The 18167-nt window shown below is 48.5% G+C and overlaps 2 protein-coding genes across 4 annotated transcripts in view; both read left to right on the top strand.

Annotated features, from left to right (window-relative positions):
• Positions 1–8822, top strand: part of NFKBIL1 (NFKB inhibitor like 1) — a 9509-nt gene extending 687 nt beyond the window's left edge. The window contains exons 1-4 of one of the 2 annotated variants that reach the window (XM_019626671.1): positions 82–262; positions 657–933; positions 6508–6729; positions 6878–8822. In XM_019626671.1, coding sequence (XP_019482216.1) covers positions 206–262; positions 657–933; positions 6508–6729; positions 6878–7470 — 1149 coding nt within the window. In that variant the 5' untranslated portion in view covers positions 82–205 and the 3' untranslated portion in view covers positions 7471–8822. Of the gene's footprint in view, positions 1–81; positions 263–656; positions 934–6507; positions 6730–6877 lie in introns of those variants that run through there. The other variant, XM_019626672.1, reaches the window with a different exon arrangement.
• Positions 8823–17919: 9097 nt separating this feature from the next.
• LTA (lymphotoxin alpha) overlaps positions 17920–18167 on the top strand; it is a 2070-nt gene continuing 1822 nt past the window's right edge. The window contains exon 1 of one of the 2 annotated variants that reach the window (XM_019626629.1): positions 17920–17944. The gene's annotated coding sequence lies outside the window, so the exon portion shown is untranslated. Of the gene's footprint in view, positions 17945–17979; positions 18067–18167 lie in introns of those variants that run through there. The other variant, XM_019626628.1, reaches the window with a different exon arrangement.

The following is an 18167-nucleotide window of genomic DNA, read 5'->3' as shown; positions in this document are numbered from 1 at the left end:
CCCCGCCCCGCCCCGCCTCCTCGAAGAGGAACGACATCCTGTAACGCCCCCAGTTCGTTTCCGCCCTTTACCTCCGTCTCGGCCTGCGCCATTTCCGCCAGCCTAGAGTGTCTCCACCTTCCTGCCTTCCTTTCTCCGAGCGTCCTAAACGCCGGCCTCGGACCTACTGCTCTGGAGGCGTTTAGGGGGGCGGGGGGCAGGTCTGATGAGTAACCCCTCCCCCAAGGTCCCAGAGGGAGAAGCTTCTACATCTGTCTGCCGGGTACATTATATTCAATTTCTAGATCATTATTTGAAATTATCCATGACTTTTTAAAATTCAAAGTTCTGTTGATAAAAATATCCCCCATCAGTCTGTACTCGTCTTTATCAAAGTCTTTTATTTAAAATTTACCTGGGCTGATGAGCTGCATAGTAGTTATTTATCCTTTTCTCAAATTTTACATTAAAAAATTAAATCTGTGCCCCCAGCCTCCCTAAAATCTTTTCAAACCGATCATCTGGTAAGGGATGAGGGTTAGGACAGGCCTCATCTCTTGCTAAAGATGTAAGAAATGGGAACCCAAGGGAGGAACGGAGGGAATATCAGCAATGGAGCGAGAGGGACTGGCGGAAGGCTGGAGTCCTGACTGATGCTTTTTTTTTCCCTTCTTCAGCCCAAGAGTTCCATGGCCTCCACTTCCCGCCGCCAACGCCGAGAACGTCGCTTCCGTCGTTACTTGTCTGCAGGTCGGCTGGTCCGGGCCCAGGCCCTCCTCCAGCGACACCCAGGCCTTGATGTAGATGCTGGGCAGCCCCCCCCACTGCACCGGGCCTGTGCCCGCCACAATGCCCCGGCCTTGTGCCTGCTTCTTCGGCTTGGGGCTGACCCTGCCCACCAGGACCGCCACGGGGACACGGCACTGCATGCTGCCGCCCGCCAGGGCCCTGATGGTGAGTCTGCCTGGTGGGGAACAAGGCCATGAGCAACTGACCGGATCTGAGATGAAGGCCAGCACCTGAAAAATAAGCTAGTTATTTGGTCATGGGACTTAGGGAGGTAGTTGACCAAGTTGGCATATGGCCTTCATTTGTGCCTACATTACTGAGCTACCACTGTCTGAAGAGCCCAACTTTCCCGAAAAAGCAACTGGTCTTAAAATTTCATATCTTTCTAGATTAGTAGATACTTTATCTTTTACTGGTTGTTTGCCTATAGGGCAAAAAGTAGCATAGAGGGTAGGCTCCGGAGTTAGATTGCCTGGTTAAATCTCAGCTCCACATTTAATAGCTGGGTATTCCTGGGCAAGTTACCAAACTTCCCCAAGGCGTAGTTTGCCCATGTGCAAAATTAAATAGTGACAACCTTTGCTATGAGCTGGGCACTTCTCACAAAGTAACTTGTTTCATTCTCGTAACAACCCTATGAGGTTATAAGTATGATATTACCCCCCCATTTCCCAGGTGAGGAAACAGCACAGAGAAGTTAAGTAATTTGCTAAAGTAGCAGAGCAGGGATTGTAACCTTGGCAGCTTAGCTAGAGCACCCATGCTCTTAGCAAGTGTGATCCTGTGTGATACGTTAGAGAATTAGGAGCGCCTGTGCTCAGAGCACCCATGCTCTGATGTGTTTTAAGAACCAACTGAAACAGTCACAGAGCACCTGGCCGTGATAAGTACTCAGTAGATGCTGCCCATTGTTCCTGTTGTATCAACATATCCATATTCCCTAACCCACAATTCCCAAACTCGAAAACACCCTGAGAACCAAACATTTTGTATCAGTCTGCCACCAAATTCATTTGGTGACGGAACCTAACCCAAACTAAAGTGAGGCTATCTGTGATTTGTTTTTATCCTAATGTCAGTATTCAGACATCTCACTGCAGAAACATTCACGCATTTGGTTACTGGGGCTGCCCAGGCTCTCCTGGGCTACCCAATATACAGTGGATGTACTTTGAGGTCAGCTGTATCAGATCACAAAACATCTGAGTCCTGAAAAACACTTGACACTGAGGGTTTCAGATGGGGACCTGTTGGTACTGTAGTGACAGTGGAGGCAGGTCTAGCCCTCCTTAGGAAATAAAAAGTGAGACCTTCTTTTCCCTTCTTGAGATTTCCCTTCTCGAGTGAGAACATGAGAAGAGAGCCTCTAGGTTGGGATGAACAACCTTTAGTCAATTAGACTGCAGCTATTACCATCCCCCAGCTCCCCAACTATACATAGGCACCCAAAGCCTCCCCAAATAGTAAAAATATCCCCTTTTCTTTAGTTCCCCTTAACGTAAGCGAGGTAGGCTGGCACACTTGGGATTTTTTTAACTTAAAAACAGAGAGGTTTACAAAGTGCAAGCATCTAACTTGACAGTTGACATTGTAGGTAACAAGAGCAGAGTACCCTGAGGCAGTCCTCAGCCCTCGTCCACGGTCCAGCTCTGCCACATAACAGGCCATGTGACAGGGACATGCAGCTTACCCTCTGTGAACCTGATTAGCCTCTAAAATGGAGGTTGTGAAGAGTAAACGAGGCAAGCAGTTGGTGCAGTTTGGCACTAACTACATGATAACTAGTGATATTTTTATTATATTAGTCAATTAATGTTATTTCAATCATAAAAATCTCCCTAATAGTATGGTTAGTGCTTCCTTCATTGTACTGAATTCTAAGAAGCATGCTAGATTGATATTATTGGGTTGTCAGAAGAGTCATGATGCATTTTTGCAATGAAAAACAGAAAAAATACGTCATGACTTTTCTGACAACCCAATATTATCTCACAGATGAGGAAAGCAGGACCTAGAAGGTTCAGGAACTTTCTGAAACCTCACTGCTGACAGGTCGTTGTCTTCCAAAGGGGGATCCGCACTCAGGTCACTCCCAAGCCCTATTGTCCTCTTAGTCCTTACTTACTTCCTCCTGGTCCCTGGCAGCCCGGCCACCAGGTGGCCTTCTAACTCCTCCGTAGAAAAGGCCCATCTGATTCAGTTTCCGGCTGCTTTAGAAACCTCTAAGCCTTAAAAAGCAAATCTTTTCTTTGAACAGATGACCTATCGTGTTTCCCCAAAAATAAGACCTAAATGGAAAATAGACCCTAACGTGATTTTCAGGGTGCTCGTAATATAAGCCCTACCCCAAAATAAGCCTCAGTTAAGACCGTCAGCCAGACATGACTATATTTGAATAAATACAGATTTTTGTACATGAATAAGTGAATAAAATGCATCTTTTGGAGCAAAAATTAATATAAGACCTGGTCTTATTTTGGGGGAAACATGGTAGGATCCTCTGAGGAGGGAGCGTTCCCCTCAGCTCCCAGGGTAGGCCTGAGGGATGAGCCAGTTCCTGCTGGGTTGGCTGGGCTGGGTCAGCACACCCACCCAGTGAGATGCCAGTGTGTGACCCCTCCTTTGGACTGTTGGTAACTTGTCATGGGGACTGGTCTTAGCTATCGGAGACCCCTGTGTAAACACACCTTAGTCAGACAAGGACCATTCTCTACATACAGCAAGAATTAGTGAACACTGAAAAACGGGCTCATTTTCTCACAGTCTTCACCAAAAGAATCAAGTCCAAAGCCAGGTTGGTATTTTTTTAACGGAACATTCACTGTACTTGTGCTGTGTGCCAGCGCAGTACCAGACACTCACCATCTATTACCCACTTTGATCTGCACAGGTCGAGACGTAGGCTGTGGCCCCGTTTTCCAGGTGACGGAGCCATCCGGTCTGTGTTCCATTTGCCTTTTCCAACCTTACCTCCCACAGCACACCCACAGACCTGCGGCTCCAGCCACGTGCTCTGTCTTCAGTGACCCCGAGCGTGTTTGTCACAAGCCTGCCTGTCTCTTGCCTTGTTGCCTTCCCTTCTGCCTGATTTCCACTTTGTGAAGCTATCATCCCTTCCCAGCCCAACTAAACCCCACCTCCTCCCGGAAGCCTTCCCTGACCACCCACCTACTGTTACCTTTGCTTCTCTGCACCTTCCTCAGTCAGTTGTCACTCAATAGAAGCTGATATTGGCGTTTTTAAAAAGTATTGTAACAGTTAGTATGAATGTCCCTTTAAGGCAGAAATCATCTCATTGTGGAGAGGGGAAAAGCAGTGCTTCCAACTCTAAGACAAAGTACATTTTCACTCCACAAATTTTTTTTAATATTTATTTTTCCCAATATAGAAGTACAACATACCTATTAATGTTGGGAAGAAAAGTTGCTCTATACTGCTAAATTGATGATCAGGTTGGCATTTCAAATCACTGAAGGGGGGTGAACTATTTAATAAACGATATGGGAACATTTGATTCACCCAGAGAAAAATAGAGTCCTCCCTCACACCTGACTTAAAAGTAAATTGCAGCAGATTAAATACCTAAATATGACAGGAAGGGTACGTACCAAATTCATGGGAGGGGCTCCCCTAGGGGCAATAAAACTTGGAAGGCAGTATCAAAGAAAAATTCAGCTTATCTATGATAGCTTTATTTCTTTAAAATAAAATGATGTTGTAAAAATTATAATATATTAACATACCTTGTAGGAATAGGGGTGCTCATTGTACTTTATTTTGTACTCTTGAATTTTTTAGATTTCTAAAAAAAAAATACAGTAGAAAAAAACACAAGGGACTATTTTTATAATCATGGAGTAGAGACAAGCCTTCCTAAAAATGAAATGAAGTCAAAGCTATAAAAGCTACTGATACAGATTTAACTACATAAAAACAATTTTAAATGGGAGAAAATATTTACAATAAATATAAAAGACACAAAGGGTTGATACCTGTACTATATAAAGAGATCTCATATCTATATATATAATTTCCAGGGGGAAAGTAAACACAGGACATGAACAAGTCATTGCCAGGAAACACAAAGAGCCAACAAGCATATGAAGAAGAAGAAAATTTCATAATTAAAATCATTTTTTTAATCTATCAGACGGGCAGAATTAAAAGGTTGGTGAGACTCAATTTTGGTAAAGGATGACACGGGAACTCATATTCGTGGGAGGGGTGTATGTTGGCACAAACTTAAGAGCAGTTTGGCAAATCACACATGTTCTTTGACTCAGAAATTCCACTTCTGAGAATCTGCCCCACAAAAACACTGTAACAGAGTCCAAGAGACATATGTGTGAAGATGAGCATTTTTAGAAACAAAGTCTGTTGATTGAGGGTAGGGAGATTTGTTTCATACACACAGTGGAACACTACACAGTCATAAAGAAGCATGAGGTAGACTATGTGTACTCCTGTGGAAAAATATAAATGAGATGTTAAGTGAAAAAAGCAAGTTGCCAAACAATACATATAGTATGGTCACATATCTCTGAAAAAAATTATCTCGTATGCGTTTACCAAGACAGGACTGGAAGGGACCAGAGCAAACTGTTAACAGTGATTAAATTTATTCTCATTCTTTAAAAAGAAAGTAAAATTCCACATTAGTTATACCCCTTTCACATTAAAATATCAAATAAGAATAGGAGAAAGTCACCCATAGTCTAACTACGCAGAGGCCTAGAATTTTACATATTTCCTTCCAGTCTGTTTTTCAACCATAGGATTTGGTCTCTTTTTTTTTTTTTTACATAGTTGCAGTCAGATCCCATGTACAGTTCTGTAGTAAGCTTTTTACACACACAAACGTTTTTATTGTCTTGTCTATTCAGAATCATATTTTACTTATTTTTTATGGGAGGACTTACTCCTTAAAACCTATGAACTTGAAAACTTCCTGTGTAAGCCTGAGCATCCTCTCACCCTCACACCTGCTATGAACCGTGGTAGGGAGTAAGCAGTTGAAAGACAGGACCAAGTTACTTGCCTGGTGGGACAAGTTGGGAGGGCTTGTGACAGGTCACATCAATACTAAAGAGAAGTTCCCCCTCCCCTCATTCTTCTGTGGTTTGGGTTGGGTGGCACTCAGGTGTGCCAGAAGTTGGGTGGGGGGCAGTGGGTCTTGGCCAGACAAGACTGGGCCCATTCTGTCTTCCTGCCTTCCTGGCAATGACAGGATAACCCTTCCCCTGTCCCATCCTTTTGCCAGATAGCCAGTACTTTCTGGTACCACAATAAAGATTTAAGGACTGCCAGCTCATTTCCTCCTACCCTAGGGAGAGAAAGTAGGTCTACAGGAAGAGAGGGTGCCTTGGCGGGTGAGCCTGGCCAGGAGAAAGGTGGTGGGTTGGCCTTGAAGTGAGCAGCATGGCGCTCAGCAGATGGGAGCAGATGCAGTGAGGTCGGGGCACAGGAAGAGGGGAGCTCAGTAGTGTCAGGCCCTCTTCTGTTACCCTAGCCTCTTGTCAGCCAGCCCCTCTCCCCGCCCAGGTCAGCCAGCCCCTCAGTGGGACCCTCTGCTTCAGCCCCTCCCCCCTCCCCCGCAGAGGCTATGAGGAGGCATCCATTGGGCAGCCCTTTTCATTGCTCTAAGACCAAGGGAGTGAGTGACCAGCAGGATTCAAGATGGCGCCCTGCCAAGGAGTGGGAGCTCCAGCTAACTTCTGCTCACTGCTCTCCCCGCAACAGCCTACACAGACTTCTTCCTGCCACTGCTGAGTCGCTGTCCCTCTGCCATGGGAATAAAGAATAAGGATGGGGAGACACCTGGACAAATTCTGGGCTGGGGACCCCCCTGGGATTCTGCTGATGAGGAGGAAGACGATGAGGCCTCCAGGGAGCGCGAATGGAGGCAGAAGCTGCAGGGAGAGCTGGAAGACGAGTGGCAGGAGGTCATTGGCAGGTTTGAAGGTGAGGAAACCATTCCCATCCACAGCTGCCCCCCTCCCCATAGGCTGCTTTTCCTATACCCACTACACGAATGCTCCCACTGCTTTTCTTGTCCTGCCACCTTCTGACGGCCTCTCCCCAACCACCCCTGTCCCGCCCTCCCAAACAGACGACTCTTCCCATGAGCCCCAGGAACCCGAGTCCTTTGCAGCCTGGTCAGATCGCCTGGCCCAGGAACATGCCCGGAAGCGCCAGCAGCAGCAGCAGCATAGAGCAGAAGAAGCCTGCCGACCCCCGCGGGCTGAGGGCTCCAGTCACAGCTGGCGGCAGCAGGAGAAGGAGCGGCGGCTTTTTCAAGAGCGAGCCAGGGCCAAGGAGGAAGAACTGCGTGAGAGCCGAGCCAGGAGGGAGCAGGAGGCTCCCAGGGACCCAGGGCTGGAGCCTGCCAGGGCCGGGCCCAGGGCAGAGCACCCCAGAGGAGCAGCAAGGGGCAGCCTCTGGCGCTTTGTAGATGTGCCCTGGCCCTGTCCTGGAGGAGGGGACCCAGAGGCCATGGCTGCAGCCCTGGTGGCCAGGGGCCCCCCCTTGGAGGAGCAGGGGGCTCTGAGGAGGTACTTGAGGGTCCAGCAGGTTCGCTGGCACCCTGACCGTTTCCTACAGCGCTTCCGAAGCCAGATTGAGACCGGGGAGCTGGGCCGCGTCATGGGAGCAGTGACAGCCCTTTCACAGGCCCTGAATCGCCATGCGGAGGCCCTCAAGTGACCTCAGGAACAGAGTGAGAAGGTGTGGGGAATGCAGCCTTAGGGGCAGGGCAGTAGGAAGGACAAGGTCTGAGACCGGGATGACGGATGACGGATGACGAGATCGATGCTGCCCTGCAGAGGGTATGGGGTGGGAGCGAAACTTGTAATGAGCGGGGGTGGGGAGAGGAGGACACCACCGCTGCTCCTTGCCTCTGCCACTTCCTAATAAGACCTGGTTCCTCAGCTCCTGGTGTCTCCTCTGCCTTTTTCCATTGCTGTGGTTTTCATCACCCATGACATCTCCTTTCCCGCCCCACCCGCCAGAACCCACAGCTCCTACACACCTATGACATGCACGCACACACTGCCGGGTGCCCTCAGCTGGAGGCAGGAAGCCCCCTGCTTGCCACGAAGGCCCAGTTTGCCCTCCAGTCTCACTCCACTCCCTACATTGGGCTCCCCTCCATTCTGCAATCTGTGGCTGGAGAGAGAAATTATGAACTGAGGCAAAAAAGGGAACAAAACCAGTTTCCCTCCCCTCCCCAACTCCCCAGTCAGAACCACATCCTCCTCCCCACTTAACACCCCCTTCCCCCAACACAGGGCTTTCCCTTTGCTGAGTCACTGATCTGAGTTGGGGGCAGCTGGAGCTGGGGGGCCACAAGAAGGTTGTGGGAGGTTGGGATAGAAGCAGAATGGACAGGGGAAGAGCCCTGTGGGGGAGTAGAAATTCGGTTGCTAAAATTAGGAGCAGGGGAAGTAGGCGGAAAGGGTCAAATTATGTAACCTGGGTTGTCTGTTCTTGGGCAACCAGAGATCCACACCCGAGGCCATTGCTCCCTTCTGGCTTCTCAGTCCTATCTCTCCTCCAGGGCCCTGAGGAATAGAGTGAAGAAATAAAATGGAGTCACTATAGTCAAGCAGCTAAATGACTAAAATCAAGTAGGTTGAGGTATGAGGACACTATTTTTGTTTTAACTAGCTTGGGAACATAAACTTTGAATCTTCCAGTCCTGCGTCAATGCCTGGGCACACATCAGACTCCCAGATAACCCTGAATAGCCCTGAAGGACTCCTGTATATGTTCACTGGACATCCATTAACCAGACCACTGGGGGAAAGCAGACCTGGTGCTTATCTTCCAGACCACCTGGCATCCATCATCCTGACTGCCTGTCATCTGACTGACACCACCCTGGACCAATCCAGAGGCTAAGAACGCAGGACCAATCATTCTCAAGAACTCACTTTTTACTATAAGAACTCTTAACTTTTCTTTCTTTGGAACACTTCTGGGTTTTTGCCTAGTATGTTTCCAGTTGTCAAACCCTAAAACCTTGAATAAATCTTCATCGTTTATTTCTAACCAAAGCCTCTAGACTCTTCCAGTTCATTTGACAGCCCCAATTCTGAGCTCCCTCCGTCCAGCCTCTGCCCCCATCCCAAACCTGTGTTTCATCTCTAGGCAGCCAGGCCTGGCCTTCCAGATAAACATCTCCTTTTCCTGCGTGGTGGAGGGAGAGGGCCTGGGGTCCCCACTGAGGAGGGAAGCGTGCCACCCCACTATTCATAGTGCTCAACTCCAGCACCCTGGACTGAGCTAGGAAGTGTTGGACAGCAGCAAACCCCACTGCCATCCCCCAAGGCACAACAGGGAACTTAGAGAAAAGAAAGGTCAGGACTGAAAATACAGGTGAGAGCTGGCATGAGCAGTCTGCACATGTCTACATCAGAGAAGCTTATGAATCAGAAACATTTTTCAGGTTTGGAGCCCTGGTCTACACAGGAGAAGACCAGGAGTGGAAGGGGAGGGCATTGGAGAACGAGGGGCAGCCTCTGGAAGTGTGGGAAGGTGGGGTGAGCATGAGACCCTCAGAGAAGACACAAAGCTGAGGCCCAAGGCCTCCAAGGGACCAGCCAGATGTTCAGGGGGAGGAGGAAGAAGGGCTGGTGAGAAAGATCCTGTGAGAGGAAGCTGCTGTGATTCAGAGAAGAGGCTGAGCTCTGAGCAACCCAGGCCTCCGGTTCCTCTCACAGGCCGGAGATTTCGGAAGTGGCATGCAAAGGGCTCAGGTTTGGAGTGAGAGAGAGTTGGGGTTATGATCCCTAAGCTTGGGGTTGACAGGTCAGCAGCAGAAAATTCTGGTGTCCAAATTTGCTCTTCTACCGAGGAGACTTTTCTTTGATTTTTAAGCACATAACTTCCCCTTTGCAAGAGTTTCATAAAACCAAAGCAAAATAAGCCCCAATACCTGGCCCCCCAGACCTCCCTCTTTTCAACGTCCCTCCCTGGTGTCTGGCCCCCAGCTCTGTTGGGGGTTCCCCTGAGATGAGGGCTGTTCACTTTCTCTGACCACATGGTTTCCGCTTCTGTGTCTCTTGTTTCCTAGGCTGATAAAAATACTGAGCCCTAGAGGCCCTGGCTTCCTCTGACCCCCGGGGGCCAGGCAGCAAGCATCCTGTCCACCACAGTGGGGGCAGGGAGGAGGCCCAGGGATCCCCAAGGGGTGACTCAGTGCCTACCATGAAACACTGGGGAGGTGGAAGAGTGCATATCTGCTCTCTAGAACTGGAGCCAGGAATCGGTTCTCAGTGGAGGACGCCTTGGGTTTCAGTTAGAGAAACAGGATTGGGAAGGAGACCGGTGAGATGGAAGAGGGTCGGTATAGGGATTAGAGTCCGGGCAGGTCTGGGTTAAGTTAGGAAACGGACCCTGAGGGACTCTATTCAGTGTAGTTCAACCAAGCATCAAGTAGCCCAAAGATAAATTCAAACTCTGCTTCAAGTTTCCAATCCCACAGGGGAGGCAGGTCCATTCCCACGCAACTGATCCAAGTCATGCTGAGTAAAGGTTAGAGAGGCGCAGCAGTATGAAGAGGGGAGGACGAGGGAGGTGGGTTCCATCTGAAGGCACCAGGTTCCCTCTGAGGAGGGTGGGCATTGGAGCTTGCGCTGACCAGTGGGCAGGATTTCTGTGAGCGGAGGTGGATGGAGGGGCTCCGCAGGTAACTGATATGGCTTGAGCAGAGGCAGGGCGTGTCCCCAGGTGGATGAAGCAGGTGTAAGTGAGCATGTGATGAAGGAAGGACCACGGAATGCGAAGGTAAGGGACTTGAATGTCACCGGTGTGCAGTGGCACTGTGACAACTGTGAAGAACGAGAACAGGAGAACACTGCAGGAGTACAGACAAGGAGCGAGGAAGAAAATAACTATGTTTTGAATACCTACTGTGTGTTCACCATGTCGAGCTCCTTTCCTAACATCAGCAATCCCTGCCAACAGCTGTCCAAAAGGTGGGGGTGGATCTCCTTTGTACAGACGAGGAAACCCAGGGTCATAAACTCCCTGTAACTTGCTTGAGGCCGCACAGCTAGGCAGTAATGGAATCAGCATTAAACTTAGTCTAAAATTTGTGTACTTTCTACTCAGTTCCCAATAACTCCAAATGGCATTAAAAGAGGGAACCGAGGGCCGGCAGAGTGGCGCGATGGTTAAGAGCTGGCTTGGGACGCCAGAGGATCCTGGTTCGGATCCCACATATGAGGGCCAGTGACACTGCCCTCTACAGCTAAGATGCTGAACAACAGCTCAACCTGGAGCTGGGCTGTCCTGAGTCGCTGGCTACGGTGTAGGCTGCAGCCCCTGCTGCAGTGGGTTGCCATGGGCTACCATGTGTAGCCAGAAGCCAGCATGAGTGGCCAGCAGCCACCCTGAGCGGCCGTCCAGAAGCCGGCGACTGATCTGCCTCTCCCAGGAAGAACACAGTGATGGTGCCAACTTGGGCCAGTGAAGCAACGTCCTCCACAACTAGACTGAAGAACAAAATGATAGCAACTTGTCTGTTCCCCTTCCCACAATTCCCCAGCGCTGTTCCCATCCCCCAATTCCCCAATAAAAATCTTTAAAAAAAAAAAAAAAAAAAGAGGGAACCGAATTTATAAACTCCCAGATGGTAAGTCAGGACACGACGGCTGATTGGGGTGGGAGTGAGGGAAGAGGAGTGTTAGAGGACTCCAAGTTTTGAGCCAAGGGCATGGGAAAGATGATGATGCCCAAAACCAAGGGGGCGCATGGCTGCGGGGAAAGATGAGTTAATTTCAGACTTTCAATCAATGAGCTTTTTATTCAGCAGCTGATAGGAGCAGGGTGCCTTGCTAGACAGTGGGTAGAAATGAAATAAAGTCCCTGCCGTCAGCACTTGCAGTCTAGTGAGACAAACAATATACAAGTATACATTGAACAGCTACACGCAAAAATGGGAGATACACCTGCTTAAGGGAATAGAGTGCCCAAAAAAGGCCCGCTGAGTTGGAGGTGCTAGCACACCACTCAGATGGAGATTTCCAGCAAGCAGGTGTGGCGCTCAAGAGGGAAGTTTGAGCTGGAAAGAGAGATTTGGGTATCACTCCTCTCCCAATGGAGGTTGAGCCTCTGAGTAGACAGGGTTCCCAAAAGACAGGATGACCAGAGAGGCCCTGAGGATGATCAAAGGAAGAGGAACCAAAAAAGAAGAGAGGTCGGGTGACAGTGAGAGAAGTAGGGCAAGGGGGGAGGGGGCATGCCAAGCAGAGCCTGAGCAGCCATGTCTGATGCTTCAAAGGCGTCTAGTAAGTGAGGGTTGAAAAGATCCTTTGGGTTCAGTAACTAGATGATTACAAATTTCGAGAAAACAGTTTCCACTTACCAGAGGGGCAGAAATCACTTTACATAGGTTGAGGAATGAGTGGGAGGTGAGGAAAGGGAGGTAGTGGGTACAAAGTCATAGAATGGTGACTATGGAAGATAACTAAGAATTGTCTCTAGTTCAACCCACGAATTTTACAGATGAGGAAAATTTTACCAGTTCCCAAAAAAGTAGTTTAAGGGGGTTAGTCTCTTGAGATGTGACACAGAAAAGGAAGGAGAGAGATGGAATGGACAATTTAAGTGAGAAAGAGAGTCCAGAGAGGGATTTTTTATTTCCAAGAAAAAAACTTGAATATGTAAAATGAAGGGAAGGTGCATAAAGAGAGAAAGATACTAAAAACACAGGAACAAGGGGAAAGAATATAGTACAGACAGTGGAAGTGGGATACAGAGTACAAAGGATCGGCCTGGGACAGGAGGAAGAGTACTTCTCTGTCAAGAAGAAAGGAAAGAGCAAACATAAAATGAAAGGAAAAGAAAGAAGTAAGGAGCTGTACCCTGGATGGCCTTAAGCTCAGTAAAATAGATGCCAGCATCATCAAAGGAGAGTGAAGAGGTGGGATGGAGAGCATAAAAGTCCGGGAAACTTAGCATATCATCTGCAGTATGACAGGGAATCGACAAGGAGGGACTAAGAAACACTGAGGGCTCTCAGGTTAGCTGGTCAGGAATAGCAGTGGGCCTCTGATGGGGACACGACTCCTGCAATGCTTGGCAGCCCGGGAGAAAGACTCAAGAATGAGACCACTGAGTTTCCCCAAATCAAGTTTTTCAAGGCCATGGTAGAACATCATGGTAGGTAAGTGATTCTAAAGTTGAAGCACTGAGAGGCCAGAGTGTGAGACTCATCTCATCTGTATGGTTTGGAGTCTCTAAAGATGGTGGTAGGGGATGAGATATGGAGAAAAACTGAGCTAGATATCCAAGTTGTTAAAACTGTGATAGAGATGTTGGTGGAGAAGACTGTGTTGTGTAGACAGGAAGAGCACGGCAAATGAGAAAGGCGTGGGCTTCAAGAGAGGTGGAGGAGGTCACCGATGGTGCAGGGGGCGAGGGGAACAGTGGCCTCTCCCCTGCCCCTGCCCAGTGATGGGGCAGAAGACAGCAGGCTTCACCAAAGAGGGAAGGAGAATCATTAGGAAAAACACAGCTTTCAAGTACCAAATGCTGTCAAAACTGAAACAGATGATTCAAATACTATAAAAGAGGAGTTCCATAGAATATCGTGAAATGGATTGGTTAAAGTGTCCTCGTGGGGTAGGGAAGCTAATCCAGGGAGGCTAAATCTCAGTGAGAGTTCAGGGGAAGACAAAGCCTGGAGGGTTTTGCTTCTGGAAGCAGGAGGTTGCTGCTTCTGGAATTTAAAATGGAAGATACATAGTGTTTACTATGAGGAGAAACATAAGTACCTAAAAGGGGTCTTAGGGGGATGCACAATATAAGGCATCTCTTCCAGTTCCATGGCTGTAAACACCTACTTCATGCTGACAACTTCCAATGTTGTCTCCAGCTCTGACCTTGCCTCTGAAATCCAGACTCACATATCCAGCTGCCAAGTAACATCTCCACTTAGATGTCTGTCCAATAGATTAAGACTTAACATATCCAAAATTGAACTTCTGGTTCTCCCACCCCATCAAAATTCTCTATTTTTCCCGGTCTTCCCATCTTCCACTCCTACTCCACATCCATCAAATCCATCATCTTGTCCTGTCAGTTCTATCCCTGAAATATATCCCAAATTTGTTTGCTTTACTCCATCTTCATGGCTGCTACTATCTTCTCTCCAGGATTATGGCAACTGCCTCCTAACTCGTGTCCCTGCTCTCAATTTTGCCTCCTACAATCCAGTGTAAACACAGGGGCCACGGTAATCTTTCAAAAACATAAATCCAATCACCTCCGCCTCACACCTCTCTCTCTTTCTCCCCCTCACACACACATACACACAGACTGACACCCGCCAAACGTTCTCATGGTTGAACAAAGCCCAGGTGCTTTGTGCCCTATGTGGCCTGGCCCTGCTCTCCTCTCTGACCTCATCTCCCACCCTTCTCCCCCTCACTCTCTCCTCCAGCCACACTGGCTCCCTTCTGCTCCTCGACAGCCCCAGCAGGTGTCAACCTTCTGGCCTTTGCAGCAGCTGTTCCCTTTGCCTGGAATGCTTTTCCTCCAAACCTTCACCTGGTCACTCTTGTCATGTGGGTCTCAGCTTAAATACCACTTACAGAGGACTTCCCTGACCACTGTATCTACAGTAGTCCCCTGCCACTCTTATCACATGCCGTCTTACTTCCTCACAGCGCTACTTACTGACTTCTCAGTGTGTTTCTTTTCCGCCTTGCCTCACTAGGATGTACGCTCCACGAACGCCGGCACCTTGTCTGACGTGCATGCCACTGTATCCCTCCAGCCAGAGCCGTGCCCCGCACACAGTTGGCACTCGATAAAGACTTAATAAATGGAGGGATGGATGAATAACGGGGTAAAACAGACTGAAGCTCGACTTTAGGTTTGTGGCTCAGTTGGACTTACATTCAGAGTCAGTTTTAACGACAGAGTTGGGAATGGTGATCTGTTGGTTTCAAGATTAGCTCTAGAAACAGGGAAGGGTTAGTTTAGAGGGTAAGTTTGTTTTGTGGTTCATTTATTGGGATGTGTTTAGATTTGACGTTGGAGTTGAGTTGTGATTTGGCTTGAGGTTAAATTTGGGTTAGGGTCAAAGTTGGTATTAAATCCCAATTTTAGTTTTGAGGGTAAGTTTGGGTTTGAAGTTAATGTCATTTCAGCCTCATTAGAGGCCTCAGAGATTTCACTAGTTTCTCCACAGAGACCACTGTGAAGGCTGTGTTTCCCTGAGTTTGGGGCACAAGACTCCAGTCATCACCACTCCCACTCAGGGAAAGCCCCAAACCAACTGCTGGCCACCCCAAGAAAGAAACCAAATTTCACACAACCTCCGAAACTGAGATTGAAACCAAGATTGGCCCCTCTCAAGGAGCATCCTTCAGCACATCACAACACCCGTGACATTGAGCTCGGCCTAGTTCTTGTCCTTCCTTCCTCTGTCTCTCATGTCTCCCCATCACCCCTTCTCACCTTCCCCTTTTTGTCCCTCAACGCCCCAGTCTTTCTCTCTGACTTAAGCTTCTCCCTTTCTCTGTTTCTCACTGTTAATTGCAACACCTTTTAATATTTTTATATAGCTGATGTCTCTGTCCATCAGCTCCTACCATTAGAGAGGCAGAAAGAGACAACAGGAAGAAAAAAGAACCCCAGAGAAAGAGGGACACAGAGAAAAGGAGCAGGGACCTAGAGGGAAACCAACAGTGACACAAGAGACAGTGAGGTTAAAAGAATAAGAAACCAAGATACAAACCAAGATATTTACAAGAGGCATCTGTGACTATTCTTTTTCCTCTATCACACCTGATCAGCCACCAACACCTGTATAGTTTGTCTAGTAACTCTCTCCTCCTTTTTTTTTTCTCCTGCTCCTGCCTCAATATAAACACAGGCTCTTGTCACTTACTTGCTAGGTTATTGCAAAACCCTCCTAACTGGTCTCCACACTTGTGGTTTCCCCTCCAGCCCCCCAACTCCCATACCCCCATCCATTCTTCTTATAGCCGCCAGACTCATTTTTCTAATATACCAATCTGGGTAGGTCTGTCTCTCACTTTAAAATTTTGGTGGCTCTCCATTATAATTAGAAAGAAATGCAAACTTCTGTCCTTGGTTTCAAACCTTCAGAATCTGTTCTCAGCCTACCTCCAAGCCTCGCCTCTTTTCCTTCTATTTGCGCCTTATTGCACATCTCAGCACACTTCATACTATCTTTTACTTCCAGTCTTTGCATATAATGTTCCCTCCATCTGGGATACTCCTCCCCATCTTTGCCTCAGTACTTAATGCCTGCATCACCTCTCCCCCCAAGTCCAGTGGCTTTTCTCTGGGCTGCCATCAGACCACTGTCACGGAACTTATCACATCTTATTGTAATTATCTGAAACTTCCCTATCTCCCACACTGGTCTTTGAGCTCCCAGAGGTCAGGGGACTGTCTTTCACATCTGTGTCCTGAAAGCCTTGTGCGAGGTGTCAATGTTTGTGGAACAGAGAGAAAGCTGAAGAGATGGAATGAGAATGAAAAGAAATAAGAAATAAGACCAGTAAAGCATGGGAGGCAAAGTTGCAGGGCTTCAAGTTAGGGAGGAAAACGGGAGAAATAGCCCATTCACACCCTGAATGCTCCGTAGGAGCCACAGGACGCAAAGGTCCCCAGGGACTTTGTGCCAGAGAAGAGCAGCAATGTGCTTGACACCACAGAGGGAGAGATTTAGCCTCCACCACCATCATCAGCGCCAGTCCCTCCAAAATCCTCCAGATGAAAGCATAACATAGAAAGAGTAATAATTGTTTTTTCAATCTTATGTAGCGTGAATAAAATCATCTTTAGTAACCTCGTTTTTTTAAAACCTGCATCTTACAAGCTAAGTGAAAACTGGCTCATGTTCAAGAATGTTCTTACCAAACTAGAAACAAACCAAATGCCCATCAACAGAAGAACAGATAAATAGAATATTCACACAATAGAATATTACATCATCATGAAAAAGCTCACTACTGATGCACGCAGCCATACTGAAGGTGCTCAAAACACAACGCTGTGTGAAAGAAGCCAAACGCAAATGAGCACATTCCGTGTGATTCCATTTATCTGAAGTTCAAAAGCAGGAAGTACTCATCTATGGTGATAGAGGTCAGAAAGTGGCTGGTTATCTTTGGAGGCTATCAGCCGGGAAGGGGCATGACAGAACCTTCTGGGGACCTGCAAATAGGCTGAGCTGGGTGTTGGCTGCATGGCTATCACAGACGGACAAGTTCATCAGGCTGTCCTCTTAGATGTGCACCTCACTGCCTCTAAGCAACACACCAAAAAAAGAGGGGATCCTTACCGGTTTTAAAACAGTGTATTGGCTCTACAAATGCAGCTTCAAGACAAGTGGCTTGGCTGCCAGTTCCTTGATCCTGGAATGTGTTTGTCTGGGGTTCTGCAAATCTGATCTATGAGGGCCACTGAAGGTCAGGCTGAAGAGGGGGCATCCTTCAGGAGTGAGATGCAGCCTCATCACACATGAATGCATGACACCATCTCTGGGCACGGGGACCATAACACTCACCTTCCAAACCAAGACACTTTTAGAGGGGGCTCCATGAATAGTTTCACCAGGACAACACGCATAAACCATGATGTCCCAGGCAAGGGGTATACAGTGAAATTTCTTGATCTGAAACCTGCCAGACAACCTGGAAAGTACACACACTGGGACAAGCGTGGCTTGAGCCAGTTGGGACAAGGACGGGGGTACAAGAGGAGGAAATGGCACAGAGAGAAGCCTGTAATCAGCCAAGGGTGCTGAGACGTTATATATAATCGCTCTTCAGGGAACCAATCCTCCAGTCCACACCCCAGCTGCTTGTCCCCCATCCCGTCTCCCCCGAATTTACTGTCCCTTCTCTGGAACTCCTAAGCCTGACGCCCCCCTCCCTGGTCCTCCCAGCCCACAATGCCTCTGACCCCACACCTGTTCCCAGAACTCAGTCATCTGAGCCCCCAGCCTGCGGTTCTCTCCTAGGCCTCAGCCTTTCCTGCCTTCGGCTGAAACAGCAGCATCTTCTAAGCCCTGGGGGCTTCCCCGAGCCCCAGCCCCGGCCTAGAACCCGCCTGCTGCCTGCCACGCTGCCACTGCCGCTTCCTCTATAAAGGGACCCAAGCGTCCGGGCCCAGGGGCCCCACACAGCAGGTGAGACTCTCCCGGCCCATCTTCTTGGGCTGCCCTGGTGGTGGACTCTCTCCCTGGTCTTCAGCCCCTGCCTGGGCCTGGGCCTGGCCCCTCCTACACCTCCTGCCTGGGCCTGGGCCTTGGTGGGTTTGGTTTTGGTTTGTTCCCCTCTCTCTGCCTCTCCATCTGTCAGTCTCTCTCTCTCTCTCTCTCTCTCTCTCTCTCTCTCTCTCTCTCTCTCTCT

Source organism: Hipposideros armiger, unplaced genomic scaffold (assembly GCF_001890085.2).
Source record: "Hipposideros armiger isolate ML-2016 unplaced genomic scaffold, ASM189008v1 scaffold_687, whole genome shotgun sequence".
Lineage (NCBI taxonomy): Eukaryota > Metazoa > Chordata > Mammalia > Chiroptera > Hipposideridae > Hipposideros > Hipposideros armiger.
Note: the sequence above shows the minus strand (reverse complement) of the source record. Positions and strands in the feature narration are given on the sequence as shown.